Source organism: Rhinolophus hipposideros (genome assembly GCF_964194185.1).
Source record: "Rhinolophus hipposideros genome assembly, chromosome: 7".
Classification (NCBI taxonomy): domain Eukaryota; kingdom Metazoa; phylum Chordata; class Mammalia; order Chiroptera; family Rhinolophidae; genus Rhinolophus; species Rhinolophus hipposideros.
The window spans coordinates 55,094,615-55,112,243 of NC_138053.1; the positions used below are offsets into that span (position 1 = coordinate 55,094,615).

General features: G+C 41.8%; 2 protein-coding genes across 3 annotated transcripts in view; one reads left to right on the forward strand and one right to left on the reverse strand.

Annotated features, from left to right (window-relative positions):
* The window catches only part of MRPS27 (mitochondrial ribosomal protein S27), a 73,511-nt gene extending 70,311 nt beyond the window's left edge, over positions 1-3,200 (forward strand). Inside the window, exons 11-12 of one of the 2 annotated variants that reach the window (XR_013993701.1) lie at positions 1,921-2,376; positions 2,696-3,198. Coding sequence is in view for 1 of the 2 variants with exons in the window: in XM_081054448.1 (XP_080910574.1) it covers positions 1,921-2,160 (240 nt within the window). In the remaining variant the exon portion in view is untranslated. Of the gene's footprint in view, positions 1-1,920 lie in introns of both variants that reach the window. The other variant, XM_081054448.1, reaches the window with a different exon arrangement.
* An 8,476-nt stretch (positions 3,201-11,676) lies between these two features.
* MAP1B (microtubule associated protein 1B) overlaps positions 11,677-17,629 on the reverse strand; it is a 95,595-nt gene continuing 89,642 nt past the window's right edge. Inside the window, exons 6-7 of the mRNA XM_081054591.1 lie at positions 15,107-15,345; positions 11,677-13,617 (exon numbers count right to left, since the gene is read on the reverse strand). Coding sequence (XP_080910717.1) covers positions 13,462-13,617; positions 15,107-15,345 — 395 coding nt within the window. The 3' untranslated portion in view covers positions 11,677-13,461. The remainder of the gene's footprint in view (positions 13,618-15,106; positions 15,346-17,629) is intronic.

The window sequence follows — 17,629 nt, forward strand, 5'->3', positions numbered from 1 at the left end:
GGACAGACAGATATAAATTTTGCCAGATTATTACATTTAAATCTTTTCAGTAATTATGTTGAACCAGCTCTGGGAAACCTATTTCTCCATGTTATAAGGGGGATTCTATTGTACTTTTAGCACCTGTTTCAGTCAGTACTTCTATAAGGTCATTGCTCAACTTCCCACTTTTATGATTTGAGAAAGGCTAATTGACGTTCCCAAGGTAACAGAATTAGCAGTAGAGCCAGGTTAACAATGTAGATACCTGTTCTTTCTTCTTAACTTTGCCTAACTTTGCAGACTTACTTAGAAAGGCTAAAAACAAAAACAAAAAAAGAATTTATTTAGCCCATAGGTTATCGTTCACCATATACATATTGACCGAGTTTGTCACTCCACTCCTAAAAATGACCACCTCTTTCTCTTACTTCTTATATATTTAATCTCAGAGAATAGAAATCTGTGCCTGCATTAAATTCTCAGCCCTCACTCTTCTACAAATGCGTTTTTTTGAAAATCAAAGACAAGAGACAAATATTTGTTGACTGTTAGCTGTGTGCTAGGCACCACTGCATTTCATTGGTGATTCCTGTAGCTCTGGGTGGTAGGTACTGCTTGCCCCGTGTCACGTGACACCAAGATTGAGAGAAACCAGCCCATCGACTTTGGATTTGAACAAAAGTTTTCTGACTCTGAATTGAGTCCGTATTCTCACATTCCAAGCTCTTTCCTTGGCCTCAAACCACATGGAGAATGTTATCCGAAAGAAATAATTCTCATTTTATATTTCCTTTTCTTTCTGTTGCCTGATTTTTATTAGTCTTGTATAATTTGGGGCCTATTTTTATATGACGGACCCATCACACTGGCCTCTGGCCACTCCTTGAAGCCCATGGACCTACCCACCTTCCGCGCCCCCGTTGGAACAGGCCTCGTCACCTGTACCAGTGAATTGCGTCTGTTTGTGGAACATGGGGCTGTGTGGTATATCTAGGGCCAGAAGTGCCTCACTCTGATGAGCTACATCTTGAAGCACTTAAGTAGATTACTGTTTTTAGTACTTTGTTTCTCCAGGAGTACAATACAGAACAAACCAAGCTGCCATTTCAGATGGAGTTGTAAGCAGGAAGTATGCAAAGGCTGACTGACCTTCAGTGAGCACAGCAGGTGGAAGTATATAATAGTGCAGGCATCATGGGAGCTGTTTAGCATGCCATTAGTAAGAAATCCTTGAAATGGTTTCCATCTGTTGAAAGGAGCACGAGTTAGGCAGACATTTATCTCAGTTATTCTGAAGGAAAAGATATAGATGGGTTTCCTCCAATTCATCGGCTGCTTCTGCCATTTTGTTTGCATCTTACAGTTCTTTGGTTTGGTGCAAAAAAGTACAGAGTGGGAATGTAGATTTGTTATACTTTTGCCATCTTTGTGGTTCAAAACAAACTACAGAGGGAATCACAGCATATGGTGTTCGCTTTACATTTGTCAATGAAGAGGAGGAATCACCATGTTTTCCCGAAAATAAGACCTAGTCGGACCATCAGCTCTAGTGCATCTTTTGGAGCAAAAATTAGTTTAACACCCGGTCTTATTTTACTGTAATATAAGACTAGGTGGAATGGAATGGAATGGGAATGGGAATGGAACGGAATGGAACTTACATTAATTTTTGCTCCAAAAGACGCATTAGAGCTGATTGTCTGGCTAGGTCTTATTTTCAGGGAAACACGGCATGTCTTAGTAAAACTGTTGGGCTGAAAAAAAAACCAGCAAAAGCTAACAGGGCCTGGATGACAGGTTCCCAACAGAGTGCCTTTTTCTGCAAGCAGAATATGTGGAGGAGATTTTGCAAGTGTCTTAATCTCTTTTCCTCTTTGTATTCTGCTCCTACCCCACCCCCACCCCCTTTCTCCTCTTTTTTTCCTTTGTTTCCAACAGGCCTTACATTCTAAACTTCAGGCTCTGGGCAAAGTTGAGTCAGGAAGCCTTTTGTCTCTGACCACCCAGCTCGTCAAAGAACAACTCCCCACCTGTGAAGCAGAGGACATCGCGGCCTATGAGCAGAAGCTGCAGCAGTGGCATCTGGAGCGAGTACACTTGATTCAGAGGGAACAGGAGCAGAGGGAGAAGGCGAAGCAGGAGCACCAAGCTTGGAGAGCAGCGAAGGCTTCTGCCTGAGGGGCCCTCCAGCCCCCAGCCCCACCCCCCGCCTCGTCGCAAGGACTTCACTAGACCCATCATGGGAGGCAGTATGACTGCAATGGCCACCTCCGCTTCCTCCACCCATCTCTCCTTTTCTTAAAGCAGGACACTATGGTATAAAAGCCATGATGTTTACATATGAAGGCGCTGTGATTGCCCACCCATAATGCCAAGGGCTGTGGAACTATGAAGGTAGGCGGTGGTCAGACTGAAGCCACTAGCTAAATACCTTAGAGGGGGCTCTTGAGGCTTATGGTGGAATTCCTGGGGGACAGGGATCAATTTTGAACATCGAAAGTCTCTGATACCTGGCGATGGTGGTGGGAGAGGCCACAGTTGAAGTACTGGGTCTCACGCACAGTTTTTGGATGGTCTCTCTCTTCCCAGCCGAGGCAAACTGCACGTTCTGAGACCTTGTCCCTCTTTTCCTCTGTGCTGCAAGCACTAAGCCTGAGCTGGGTGTGAGATGCCCACACATCCCCACTTTCTGCTTCCCCGTCTACCCTTCCAGACCTAAACTGGGAGAAGTTCAGTACCAGAGCGAACACAAGACCCACTGGCTTTCAAATTTCAGGAACCTGTAGTAGCATTCTTCGACTGTAAGGGCTTTTGAGGAGAAAGGTAGGCCTAGCTCTGAAGCGTCCTTGGCTGGAAGTTTCTCCATCATATTAGAGGAACTTTTTTCCAAAGCATCGTCTCAGCTCCTTCATCAAGTAAGTGAAATGAGCCTTTTGTGTACGCACACGCACACACAACCACGTACAACTTGTGAACACACATTTCAGTCAGAGAAATTGGAGAAAATGAGAGATGGGATGGTGCTTTTGGTGCGCGGGAGACATGAGTAATTGTTACACTGTCAGATAGAAAATTCCTTCCTGAAGTTTCTCTGTGAAAGGGGTTTGGGGCAGCTCTTGCTTGCTATGTAGTTTTGCTTTTAAGTACAGTGGTGACTTTACTTCAGAATTGTGCTCTTTTATCAAGAACCTACGGAAATAAATGTTCTGGGATTGTTTTGGTGTATTCTTTGTCTTTTGGGGGAGGGAGAGAGACATAGGGAATCCCATCATCATCATAGTTACTATGATTTTGAAAAACACATTATCAACCCTCCTCCATTAGACTGTGGTATTTATAATAACAGCCACCACAATCCCTGCCACTTATTGAGGACTTACTGTGTTCCAGCAACACCTCTACGAGGGAGGTACTAGGAACCCCATTTCTGAATGAGGAATCGGAAACTGCACCCCCTCTGCGGTCAGGCTGGCCCTGCTCCTCACCCTCCGTGTTGCCTCCATATGTACTTGCAATACTCAGTACCCAGCACGGGGCCCTGGGGACTACCAAAGCTGACTCTCACTGAGGTAGCAGGTTATGACTCAAAGTCAGTTCTGACATTTTGATTCAGCCACTCCCTTATTGTATCAGGAGGAAGGTTCAAGGTAAATCGAAAGGCACATTTTGCTTGGGAATGACCATCACGCATGATGTTGCCTTCACTTTCCCTCCCTACCCATCCCTGTCATACTTTGTTTCCAGTCATGCCTCCCAGGAATTTTCCTGCTCCTACTCCTTGGGATTCCGTCCACTCTTGGAAGGAATTCGCATTTCTCTCAGGAACCTCTCCCCTCTGAGAGTCGTTTCCCTCTAATCTACTACCCTTTCCCCAGGCGCTTCCCTCCTCAGCTATAGGATACCCTTCCACATTCCTGGATGATTGTGAGATCTAGCTACAGTTGTCCTGTCCTTTTCCCTGGTACCACCTTCTGTATTTCTCCCATGTGGATGGAGAAACCTCTCAGTACCCCAACCTCGGGGGATGACCTTAACTGGCGATGACCTTCCTTCTAGCTGACATACCATAGTCAGCCAAACCTCCAGTCGCCAATCACATATCCAGGAGCTTAGAACCTGAACTCCCCTTCTCCCACTCCCCTTTCTCTCATCCCGTGACTCCTGCTGAACCAGCTTTTCCCTGTAACTCTCTGCCTACAAACCCTTAACCTTCGCCCTGTCACTCAAACCCTTGATCAACAGAAATCAGACCCTACTTGCCCTTCCCAGCCAGGGCCCTATGGTTGGCTGTTCCACTGATGCTCTCATTAGCATCTTTCATTTCCTCTCAATCTCTTTATCTGGCCCACTTGCCATCCTTGGACCTACATCCTTGGACCCACCTGTTATGGGTTGAATTGTGTCCCCTCCAAAAAAGACGTTGAAGACCTACCCCGTAAAACCTTAGAATCCTTGGTTGAACATACCGTCTTTACAGAGGTAATCAAATTATACTGAGGTCTTTAGGGTGGGCCCTAATCCAATAAGACTGGTGTTCTTATAAAAAGGGGACATTTGGACAAAGAAACAGACACACGGAGAAGACAACCATGTGACTATAAGTGGTGCATCTACAAATCGTGGAAGGCCAAGGATTGTCACCAAACACCAAAAACTAGAGGAGGCGAGGAAGGATTGTCCCCTGGATCCATCAAAAGGAGCATGACCCTGATGACAACTTGACTTTGGACTTCTAGCCTCCAGTATTCTGTTCTTTTAAGCCACCCAATTCTTAACACTTAGTTACAGCAGCCCGAGAAAACTAATACACCACTGTTTTCTTCTGACCTACTTTGTTGGCATACAAAGTCATAATATTAGACTGTTTGATTCCTCTACAAATCTATGGCTGTCCTCATCAACTTGATAGTCCTTTCATTTATCTTTCATTGACTCTGCTTTTCTACTTGGCTGAAGCCCCAGACTTTTGCCCCCAGAACTGTGAGCAGATGTTCCCGCCTCCTACTTTATCAAGAAAATTTAAGCCACATCATACCACCTCCGTCTCCTTTCTATCTTAAAAATTCTCTCCATCACCCCTCCTACTTCCAAGTGATGCACATCTCCTCACTCCTTTCCAAGGTTAGGTTCTTAATTTGTGACTTGCTTGCATACCTGCCTGTTCCAGAACCATAAGCCTTCCCTTTCCATTTTGTATGATCTCTACCAATTTCTTCTTCCAAGTCTACAGTCTTATTCAAGACCTCCTTCCGTTTTATAAACAGAAAAGCTTTTATCCTGCCACCAATCATGCTATTACCCTATCACCCTCCTTTCTTTCCTCATGAAATTTCTTAACAGGGTATCTTCCCTTACTGTCTAGCTGCTGGTTCTGTAGATCCTGAGAATTTGGCTTTTGCTCTGCTTGCTGCTTATCAACTGCTATGGTCCTTTTCCCCTCTGCTCCATTTATGTGATACACCACTGACGACCCCCTTAGAAGCCTGGTGACTGCAACGGACAGTCTGTCTGTTCTAACACTGCTGTCATGTGCTCACAAGCATTTGTTTGGCCTGTGCTGTGTGCAAGGCACCATACTGCATGCCTGCCGTGGCTATACACAGGTGAGTAAACTATACATCCTATCCTCAAGTAGCTTGGGTTCTAGTGAGGGCGAGGAGGCAGCACATACACACCTGAAAAGTATTAGACACAGGAAGTGATGTGGGTGTTCACAGAAAGCACTTCACGCCCGAGACAGGAAGAGCTCTAATGATGGGAAGTCATCATTGTCTGCTTTGTGCTTTAGTCACATAGGGCTGTCTCACCCCGGCCTGGGCAAGAAACGGACTTCTTCCCCTTGGAGTCTTGTGTAGAGTACATGTTCAAGAGAAATTATTTTAAGTTGAATTGAAATGAAGAAGTCAGACTAGTACTGTTTTGGTCAACACCCTCCTTGGCCAAAAATAAAGAAGAGTGATGGAAGAAGAAAAAAGAATGGTGAAGTACAAATACCTTACTCCCTTCCTCTTGGGGCTGTGATGTCTTGGCACCAAACTTTGCATTTTGTTTTCATGCCTTGTAGCTGGCTTTGGATATAAGATATGTGTATGGGAAAGTTGCTGTAGATTTTCCAAGTAGATTTTCAAGTAGCCTTGAAAATGACTTTCTTAAAGTCATTGTTTTCGCTCCAAATGAAATAGCATCTAGTGAGTAGAGGCCAGGGGTGCTGCTAAATATCCAACAGTGCACAGGACAGCCCCCATAACAAAGAACTGTCTGCTCCAAAATGCCAATTGTGCCAAGGTTAGAAACCGTGGCCGAGGATATATGAGCAGAGCATCCACAGGAATTTTTGCAGTGATGTAGATGAGAGCCAAGAACAATGTTTGTGCGCGTAGCTCATTGCAAATGATATTTCTCAGGCAAGAAACATAATTCATGTTAGTTTCTTGCCTAACTGTATCTGAGTATAAAATAAGCAGTGATACAGGCTGGACATCATTCTTTCTAAACAGAGTCCATTATGGCAACAGGTGAATGATGATTATATGATTTTGCTGTCCGGGATATATAACTGAGACCAGGAGTCTTGAGACAAAGTGAAGCTGTTGTGATGTGACCTCCAGTGAGTCCGCGGAATCCCTCGCCATTGCACCCAGTAATCTCTCTGGGTCTGTGTGGGGACAGAGTCCCAAAGAGCAGTTTCCAGGCTCTCGGCCTCACGTGGAGGGGTGCTGACTCAGGTAGTAGATGGCCATCAGCTATAACCAGTTGGCCGTCAGCTGTAACCAGTGAGCCACTGGCCACTGACATAACTGCGGAGCTGAGCTAGCAAGCGCAGATTGTAGCTAGCAAGTGGGGTTGGTTGGTAGAGAAGTGGACGGCGATTGTGGATCATGTGGCTCCTGCTTCCTGTGTCTCCAGCCCAGCCGCCAGCGAGACTATTGTAATATGACTCCCCTATCTATGGCTCCGTGGGTGTTCCTTTTTGGCCTCACCATGTCCTGCGTTCTTGTGTGGGGAGCGGGAGCTGAGATCCTGCATGACAGCCTGCATGGGTGAGAAAGGGATGAAGTTTGAAATTGGCTCAGATGTCTTCCTTTGGCTTTAGTGAGTCATAAAAGCAAAAAAATGTGGTGTGATTGTATTTTCATTAAATGGTTAGAGCTCAACTTTTCACAGTTCCACTTCAGAGTTGAACTCTGAGAAAGGTAAATGTTTCAAATCTTACTTTAGAAAATGGGGGCAGAGAAAGAAATGCTTTTCAATATAGTTATGTCAGGGAAAAAATGCGTTTTATTCTAAATAACAGCTTCTTAGCTCGAAAATAACCTTTTCTTTTCCCATTGATGTGGCCTTTTTGCTGCCTTGAGGATGTTATTACTTGTATGGTAGCAAGGACGCCCAAACAGAAGATGGTGATAATGCCCAAACTGTGGCAGTTACCACTGGGATCTTAGTTTAAAACAAAGTAGATAATACTTAGGATGTGTATTTATTGTGTGTGAACGGTAGGGATTCCAGATCTGAGCTGGACATGTTCAGGAAACAAATTTTATTCGTACAAAAAAAGCATCTGGAAATAAATTCCGTTATGGGCTTTAAATGCTAGATCAAGGACATGGGGAAGATTTATAAGGGCTTTATAAAAAGCACATTATTTCCTCTGAGGTACCCAGTGGCAGGAGAATTTTGCTTGCTTTTTTGGCTTCCATGATGCTTCATCTTTGCAGAGTTCAAAATTGTAATCCTTGAAACACTTCCTGGAAATGAATAATTTTACAGTGGAAAACAACTTCTTTAAAGTTAGTCTGATGGATGTCATTAAAATCTCAGTGATGATTCCCCACCCTGAGTGCTCACATGCTTAACCCTTTAATTTCTGGAAAGATTTCAGAATTGCTTCTGGCAAACTGACTGCTAATTGAACCCATCAATGAAGCCCCATGATTTGGAGGCACAATGTAAGATCAAAAGGAGGGTATGTGACAAATGAACATTATGACTCAGGAAAGGCTGCCATGGCTTTTGAGGCCAAAGGACCATCTCTGAACACAGAAAGGCCAGGTACTCGAGGTCTCTATTATTGAGTACTCGGCACATTTTCTGTGGCTGTGTGGTGGGAATTGAGATGCTGGCGTGTCCCTCTACACTCTGCCGTTCTGAGCAATCTGGACCCCCAGATACATTAATCTCTGCTGAGGCTTTGTGTGAGATGTTGCCTCGGTCTCGAATTTGCTTTCTGGCCAACACAAACACGTGCCAGGTCTCAGTTTAGACATCACTTCCGGTGCTTTCCCTACAGTCAATAAAGCTCACCCTTGAATTTTGGGAGCCCGTCACCCCAATCAATTAGGGCAGCACTTATGTTTTGTTCACCTTTAAATCCCCTACTGCTGGGGATTTTATTACCGACTGCTAGGTATAGAGTAAAGGAACAGTAATTTGAATGACTAAGGAATTCCTCCTTTGTTGAGGTACTATGTTATTTATAATCACTTTTCCTAAACAGTGTTTAGTTCCTGCGTGTCAGTCAAACCCACAATGTATTACGTTAGCTAGAGCTTATTCTGTAACAGAGCAAGAAACCGAGGAGATAAGTGAGGTGCTGGATGTAACTGCTGAGTATGATGGCCTCGTAGAGCTCCAGGAAGTCCACGATACGAGGGACCATCCAGTTTGACCATCTTGTCAAATCCTCTCCTTTTACAGGTGAGAAAAAGAACTCTAGATGGGATAAAGTGACGCAGGTACCACAGCCAGGCGTGATGGAACTAGGCTGAACACCTGGTTTGGGTTTTAAACTGTAGTTTACGTAGGAAACCCCTCCCAATACCCTCCTCCCACTACACTGGCCTATTTACTTTTTCTTTTTAAGCAATAATGTCTCTCCCTCACCTCTCAGTTTCTGTCCTTTGAGCCCAATGTCCTCTAGGGCTTAGTTATAAAAAAAAGAACGAGGCAACAGTTATAGAAATAGTAGGACTCTGTCCCTATTTTGCGAAAAGACAGGGAGCCCACCCTGAAAAGAACATTATCTCCCCGTATGAATGAATGCTGAGACTGCCACCCTGACCTCCACCCCGTGCGTGGCAAATCTCCACCCCTGCTGAGCCCAACTCAGTCACTCAAAACGCAAGACAGCACAGCACACACATGAACTTTTGCCACTTTTGTATTTTATTGTGGAACTGAGTTGTTTTTTTCTTTTTTCTTTTACATCAAATATCCTCAATGGAAGACGGGATATTGCACACAAATATCATAAAAGCACTACATATTACTTCCACTGGAAACTAATTTTCTACATTAGATATGACTGGATAGGATAGAAGTGATGCAGGATTATAAGACATAATACCATACACAGCTGCAGACTGACACAAACACCATTCAGAACAAGAGAGAGGAGTGGCAGGTGCCTCTCCGCTGGGCCCAAGACCACTTCTTTCCAGGCCCGGAAAGAATAGGGCTGCCTGCAGCACATGTAAGCCGCGTAAGCCGCCTCTGGCCTGCTGCAGGGTGTTCTGAAAAGGACAGCCCAGTCCTGATGCCTCATATCCATGGTCCCTGCTTTGGAGAGCTCCAAATGAGTGCAGAGAAGCTATTTTTCCCCCTTCCTTTTCAGTTTTTGATGCTGCCTTTTAAATCAACTTAATAAAGTCACAGATTTTTTTTTAATAATAATCATTTTAATACCAGGTGAATAACCTAATTGCTTTCAAAGAAATGTTCATCCTTAGGCTGCTTTTGATGTGTTGTTCAGTTGGTTAAAAGATAAAAGCTTACAGTTCCTTTCAAGTGGAAACAGGATCTTCTAAATCTGAAGCGCAAAAAAAAAAAAGTTATTATTACTCTAACTCACAATATCATTACTGAGCAAGAACCTCCTGTGACAGGTGACTAAAGAGAGGCAAGAAAAGCAATTTCAGAATCGTAGAACAGCTCCTGAGAGCTGAAATTTGGTAATAGAGGGAAAATGGAAGGTGGTAAAATTTCTATTAGCAAATGATTTAATCTTATTAAATGAGTATTGAAAAGCTCCTAAACTGTGTAAGCTATTGGAGACACTTAAAACATTCATATACACTGGGGAAACCATTCACTATGATATGTAAGGTTAAGAAAAAAAAATTTTTTTGAACTCCATGGAAAATGGCATTTGGGGGAGAGGGGTTAAGTCATTGTATTCAGTCCACCACAAGACTGAGAAAGCATGCATGGGAGTTGGGTTTTGAGAAAGGGGATAGAATTAGTTAAAATTGAAAATGGAAGATCATCTCTAACATTTAGTCTCCATAGAATTTTGCTTAAGAATACTACCGAAAAGGTCATGATCATGAGTGCTAGCTATCCTGATGGGATCCCATCATTTAAACGGAGTGTGAATTCCTTCCACTCAAATATTCGATCTATACAATTGGACTAAGTAATCAGTGTGAATAAAGCTCCTAGAAGTCTGTGTCAATCTTTAGCTCTCACTATGAATGTACATGGTACATTGTGATGCCTGTTACGAAACTAATCGTGTACTTGTGGAACTAGCAAAATTAGGTTAGTCACCCAGGTAAGAAAGGTTTCTGGAAGGACAGGCGCAATCGGTAATGCAAATATTGGCTTTCCTGGTATACTCAGGCTCTGTGGTCATCACTGAGAACAACGGATGGAGAAGGGCACTGATACATTTCATAGGAAAAAGAGCCACCTGACTAATGACAGCTTTTGTATATTTTCCCCCATTACATCCCACAGCAAAAGAAAAATAAGAGTGGGATAGAATGGTTATAATTGAAAACTGGCTGTAATTCTCCCGAAATGTTTCTATTTTTGAAAAAGCAAAGTAATGTGTTAAATAAATTTAACTTGGGAAACTGGAAAATAATTCCATCTTCTAACAGAAAAATCAACCAGAGGTCTGGATTTGGCAAGAATGCTGGAAATCTGTTTCTCTTCCCATGCATGATGTGATCTAACTTAACAACTAATCATTAAGTAATTATCTTGAATATCTTAGGTTGTCTCATAAGTTTGAAGTCGATGAGTTTACACTCAATGAAATTCATTTTTGTCATAATGAGTTTTCCATCATGTGTTAATTTGTTTGTACCCTTATTCACTATTTTGTTCTTTAGGACTTGAAAAAAAGTGGAGTAATAAATAAAAGCTGACTTTCTAGAGAAGCCTAAAAAAAATAGAATATTAATTTTTTTTTAAAAATTAAACATTTGAAAATGTAATTCACAGCATTAAGTAGACTGCGTAGGTCCTCAGTGAAGGGACCCTGAAGAAGCATTGTTTAAACCCTCATAGTAGTTAGCAGTGCAAAACATACACTTTACCAGACAAAAATAAACTACGTTACTTTGGAAATAAATAACTAACATAGAAAATAAAATGAGGTCATTGGTCACTACTCCGTAGATCTTCGAGTCTGTAGGAAACGCAACATGACAGAGCACACAGCATAGTTGTCACTGAGAAGTTTGCCACATCTGAACCCCAGGGGCATTGATCTGCAACTTGAAACTTGACGTCAGTTTTAATCATGATCTGGCTTCCCAGACTCATAGTTCAATAATGACAATGATGGAAATAATCTCTGAACTCTACATGATGAACCGTCAGAGTTGGGATTTCATTTGCTTTCAATGTATTACTTCTTTATTTATTTATTTATTTATTTATTTATTTATTTATTTATTTATTTATTTTCAGAAAAGAAAATCCCAAAGCAAATTTTAGGTAGGGTTCTTTGAACTTTTCTTAGCTCTTTTACCTCGTGGTTGAAGATCTTGAAAGAAGTATGTAGGATATCACTGGATGATGTAAAGGCCTGGAAAAGGAGTCTATCATGCCATTCTCCCCTACTCTCAAATAGCACGTACTCAGGTTTTTTTATGTTATGGGAATCAAGGGGTGGGAGGTATCGCTATTCCTGGTAGTTATGGGTTTTAATAAATATTATCACTGCAATATCAGACTTCAGTCTCACCAGAACTTCAACAAACATTATTCATTTTTTTGTCTTATGAAACAGTTGGAAAAAAAAAAAAGACTGTCACTTGAAAATTTTCTTTGCATTTTCTTGCAAATGAAAACATTTGTTAAAAAAGTTCATCTATGAAAAGTTCTCACATACCTAAAAAAAAAAAATTCTTCTGTACACTTTGTTCCCATAATTATGCTGAAATTAATGGAAAATTTAAAAAAAGCCAATGTAAGACAAAGGAAGGTAAATACTGTACACTTGCTAAGTACCTCTTCCACCATAAGATTCACTGTTTTCCCAGTTCTGATCATAGAAGCCATTTCCACCTTGAACTTGCAGAAGCCATGAAAGGCTCAACTTGTTTGGCTGAGGGGCCACAGGGGCACTAAGGTGGTATCCCACATGCACGACTCAGCATCAAACAGTTGCACCAATCAGATCAGCTTCAAGTACCCCCACGCGCACACACATGCTCCTGTAACTGGAGTAGCTATAATCCTACACGGATGTTTTATAAACTTGCTGTCTCACGTTAAAAAATAATAAGTGCATCAAGTATCTTTGTACATTCAAGTCACTTCCTAAGGCAAATTGTCTACTGTATGTACTCCCAACTGCTTTGGTATTTGCTTGTTAATTGGGGTGGACATGGGTGCTTCCGCATGCAGGTTAACTGACTGAGAGTGGACTAACTGGGTGCAGATGCTGGGAGCATGCCTTAGATCAATCTACTTGTGTGTTGGAAGAGTCTGAGAGTTCTGATTGGGGTTCAAACCACTTGCATGTCTAATCTACGCTCGTTACGTTATGTCAGTATGCAGCCTTCAAATTGAAGGAGCTTAATTAAGGCGTGAAAAATCTCACAGGTCCTCATAACAAGTTTTGTTCTTTTTGTTTTCTTCCAGCCAACTTGTTTTAGAAAATTAAGACCCTTTTTGATGACTCAGACTGACACAAATTGAAAACGCTGTCTATGTAGATTACAGAATACAGACTGCCTGAGAAAATGCAGACCGAATTGGTCATTTTCTCTTCCTTACTCCACCCTGCTCTCTCTTTTTCCTCTCTGGGAATCTCACCAGCACTCTCTACCATTATATCTCCTTCTCTTGCATTCTTTTTCTTTCTCATTCTCTTTCTCTCTCTCTCTCCTGCGTTCTCTCTTTGTGCGCGCGTTCCCTCTCACTTTCTCTCTTTCTAAGACAAATACCTAGCAGAAGTCAGTTGGGTTTGCTAGTGCATGGTTTCCAAATGTTCAGCAGAGATGAACTGGGGTAGGTAATTTTGCAGTAACTTGAACCCTATTGTGGGAATACTGTAACTTCCCTTCGCAATCAGCAACAACTGAGACATATTAGTGACTTGCATCACCGTGACATAGGATAGCGTTTGGCAGGTAACAGTTCAGCAACTTATTTCGATGAATTGACTTTTTAGAAAAGGTGATTTCAAATTGAAGAATTTCTGGAAACAAAGTTCCAATCCTGTGGTGTGGCTGGCCTTGGTCTCTACAATTCGATCTTGCATGCAGGGAAGGATTCATCTTGCATAACCACGGTGCTGCTGCTTGCTAAAACCATGATGTTGAGGTCTTGCTGTTTCTCATGGGTTTCCTGGTACCATTCCCTCATCACTTCTGAGTCATGAGTTGGGATCAGGGTCACCTGCAGGGAGAGAGAAACCAGCTTAAATGCAGAGCTGGAAATCAGGTGAAAAATATAGAACAATAAGGTGTTAATTAGACCATCTGAAAGACGGGAAAAGGAAGGAAAATTTTCTATTTTCCTCAAGAAATGCAAAGGACTTTTCAACTTATATTTTCCAGGAACCAGAATAAAGCTGGAAAGGAAAAAAAAAAAATCAAGGTTTTCTGGGGAGAACTGAAGACTAGAACCAAAAACAACTAATGACTCGTCAATTAGTTCACCTATAAAACTGGTATCTGTCAATTTTTCAATTCTTTCATGGTAAGACAAGAAGTGCTTCAGTTAAGGAGGAATTTCTTGTATTTCCTTTAACATACCTGGTAAATTTTCCATCAAAGATATTGTACATTTAATCCAAGGAGCTTTGGTTATTATTGAAGTTCAAAGCCCTCTAACACTTCGTATTGAGAACAAAGATTTGTATCTTTAACGTGTATGTGGTTAGGGATGGAAAAGTGTGATAAGTGGGTACTGGCCTGAATAATAAAAATTCCATCAGTATTCCTTAAGAGGCCACTGGTGCTTCTCATGAAATTTCACATGATTAACTAACAAGTAATACTATTTATTATTATGCAAACACAGTGTATTACCCTGTTCCCCGAAAACAAGACCTAGCCAGACAATCAGCTTTAATGCATCTTTTGGAGCAAAAATTAATATAAGACCCAGTACTATATCACACTATATTATATTGTACTATATTATACTGGGTCTTATAGTAAAATAAAACCGGGTATTTATTATATCATATCATATCATATCATATCATATATATTAATGACCGGATCTTATAGTAAAATAAGACCGGGTCTTATATTAATTTTTGCCCCAAAAGATGCATTAGAGTTGACCAGCTAGGTCTTATTTTCAGAGAGACAGGGTTGGTGACTGTGCAGACAAATACAACTTAGATAAGCAAAGATCACAGCTGAAATAATAACGCATGGTTCTTGGCCAGTCATGACGTTTGTGACTTGGAAATATCCTAGTGGGGACCACCATCAGCAGTGCTCCTCCTGTGGCATTTCACATGCATAGTTGGTTTTCTAAATGGCCACACTCTTAGCTTTGGTCTATTCGTGAAACATAAAGGAGTAAAAACAATTCCTTAGCAGATCTCACATGCAAATACGACCACTTTGATTCATACACACATACTCTTGGTATATCAGGGGGAAGGACAAGTGATCTTATCTGCCCATTTTGCAGATAAGTAAATTATGCCTTAGGTTGGTAAAGTGGCTTTCCTCCCAGGCCATGGTTGTTATTAGTGCCCAGAATAATATATTAGACGACCTTCTGTGTGTGAAATCCACTTTGTCCTCAGGATATTTCAGGAGTGACAGACCCATGGGGCACCACACAATCACAACACAAAGAGTCCTTCCCTCCGCCTCTGGGCACAGCTCCTCATGCAGTGCAGACACTGTCCTGGAGCTCTTACCTGCATGTTGCTGCCCCACTGGGCCTTCCCTTCCAGCAAGGCATCCAGGACGGCCCGGCTGGGCTCCTCAGCAGCGGGGTCATTCCCACTCACCACGTAATAGGATGACCTCACTCTCTTGAAAAATTCGACATCGACATTCTTACTATTGCTGTGGTTGGGAATATAGCACAGGTCCAAATACACAGGGGGGCCTGGAGGCACAGCTGAGGGCTTGGCCGTCTTGGTGGTTCCTGGCCCTGGGTGAATTCACAAAGAGAAAGCCAGGGTCACAGGAATTGAAGAGACCCACAGATCCAGTACACCTTCCCTACTCATCCTCAAGAAGGTCCATAGGACATGCAAAGGGGGGCCGGGCATTTCCTTCTCTTTGTAGAGGGCATTTAGTAGTGGCAATTTGAGAAGATATAAGGAGGTTGTTTGCCATCTCACCAGGAAATGAAGAATGGAAAGGTTTCCCTTTGTGGACTGCCCATTAGGAAGTAAGAAGAGTTTCAAGGCATTCCTAAACGATGGAACTAATGGTAATACTTCTCCTAAAAGAGGTACTAATGTGCATCTTAATTTGAAAAATGATCTAAAAACAGATTTTAGAAGTCAAAAGGAAGCAGCTGCATTTGGTAAACTATAGTTAAGCAATGTAGTAACCCCCTGTTAGGGTCTCCCTTGAGAGCAATTTGGCCACAACTGAATATCATACCCTAACATTTGACCTAGTGAATGGTTCCGATCTTATCCTCATGATTCCCAAGGCCCTCAGCACCTTAACCTCAATCATACACTGATGAAACGCCATTCTCTCCCCTTAGCACAGGACTCTGAAAAGTGAGATACCTCAGCCTACACAAAGGCTGGATACCAAGCTTTGGCAAGAGGAAGGTTCAGAAAGACGAGGTTTTCTCTAGCCAATCAGGACATACCAGACTGGGGAAAGAGTCATCCGGCTGCTAACATTCCCAGTGTAGGTCAGAAAAGGCCTGGGCAAAGTAAAGATTCAGATTAACCCAAAAGTTTCCTGGCATCTTGTTTGAGGAGCTCGCATTCTGACTTGTTCTAGTTAGAAGGTTTAAACTTTTTGAAACATTAATAGAACTAGCATTCTAAGGCAGTGCTCTTCACCCTGGCTGCATAATTAGAATCACCTAGCAGGCTTAATGCTGATGCCCAGGCCCCTTGCCCCAGGGTCTGACTTAATGGGGTTGGGGTGAGGGCCAGGGCACCACCATCTTTTAAGAGCACCCCAGATAATTCCAATGTGCAGTTGATCTGAGACCACTGCTGTAAAGTCATTTAAAATACCAACTGGATACTTAATCCTATTTCCTTTCTCCATTGGGATGTTTAGACTGTCATCCTAGAGTCAAAACCAGCAGTGAATTCCATGAACTGTCCAGTTTTATTTTCAGGGGGTTGGAGGAGTGATGAGAACCAGCCAACTGATATTTAGATACACTGACTCATTTTATAAATAGATGAACCAGCCATTTTAATGAATCTGAGCTGAAAACCCTCAAAATATCCATGGATAGGCCACCCAAAGAACTCTGACTTATAGAAGTTTAGGAGTTACAGTTCTAATAATTAAAAAATGCCGGTAATTTTCCCTTGCACACCAAATCAGTACCATCAACACCAAATGAACACTGCTCATATAGAAGAACAAGCTGAGGAAACTGCCAAATGGCAACCCAGGTTTGTTTTAAAAATCAATTAATAGTGCAATTTTGTCTTTTTAGAAATCTATTAGGGTGCTTGCTTTGGCAGGACGTACACAGGAAATCTATTGGAAAAGCATCTTCCAATTAACTCATCTTTATTTATTACTTTGCCTTAAGATTATCTCTTTAAATGACAAAAAATGTTTTTAAAAAAATCAATTGTGTGGGCTAGAGTATACATGTTTGGCAAGTTGGATAGCAAATTTCAGTTGGCTTTTATCTGTTTGAATGGATTTCGTGTTTTATCCATGCAGGTCAGTTGTCACCTCTTATACACCAAAGGGTTCATTATCTGGTGGTTTTCCATTAATTCCAAACATGAATAAATTGTTCTCTACATGCATGTAAAAAAGAGGAAATCTGATGAGAACTGAGTCTTGAAATTGGTCCTCCATGTTGATTAAAGTAAAACTCTGCAGTTGTAATGCTTCCTAAAAGCTAATGAATTTGAAAGTCCCAATGTTCATCTATCAGATTTTCCCTAATAAATCAAGGAAATGTTTTCTAAGTTATTTTTGCTTTACATATTTGGGTCAATTTACATTACTGTGTGAACTGTGGTCTAAAATCCCAGAATAACTACATAAAGCAAATAAAATGTATTAATGCAAATCCCTGTGATTGGTGTGAAGCAAAATGAAGCTGGGCAGTCAGATCTGTTCCATCAAAACCCAGGTCATTGCTGAAAACTTTATCAATTTGGGAATCGGAACCAACACAGTAATGATCATAAGTCAGGGATATTGCTCCTGCCATATGCAATTTCAATCTGAAATAGAATTCTGAGTTTCTGTTAGCAAGACTG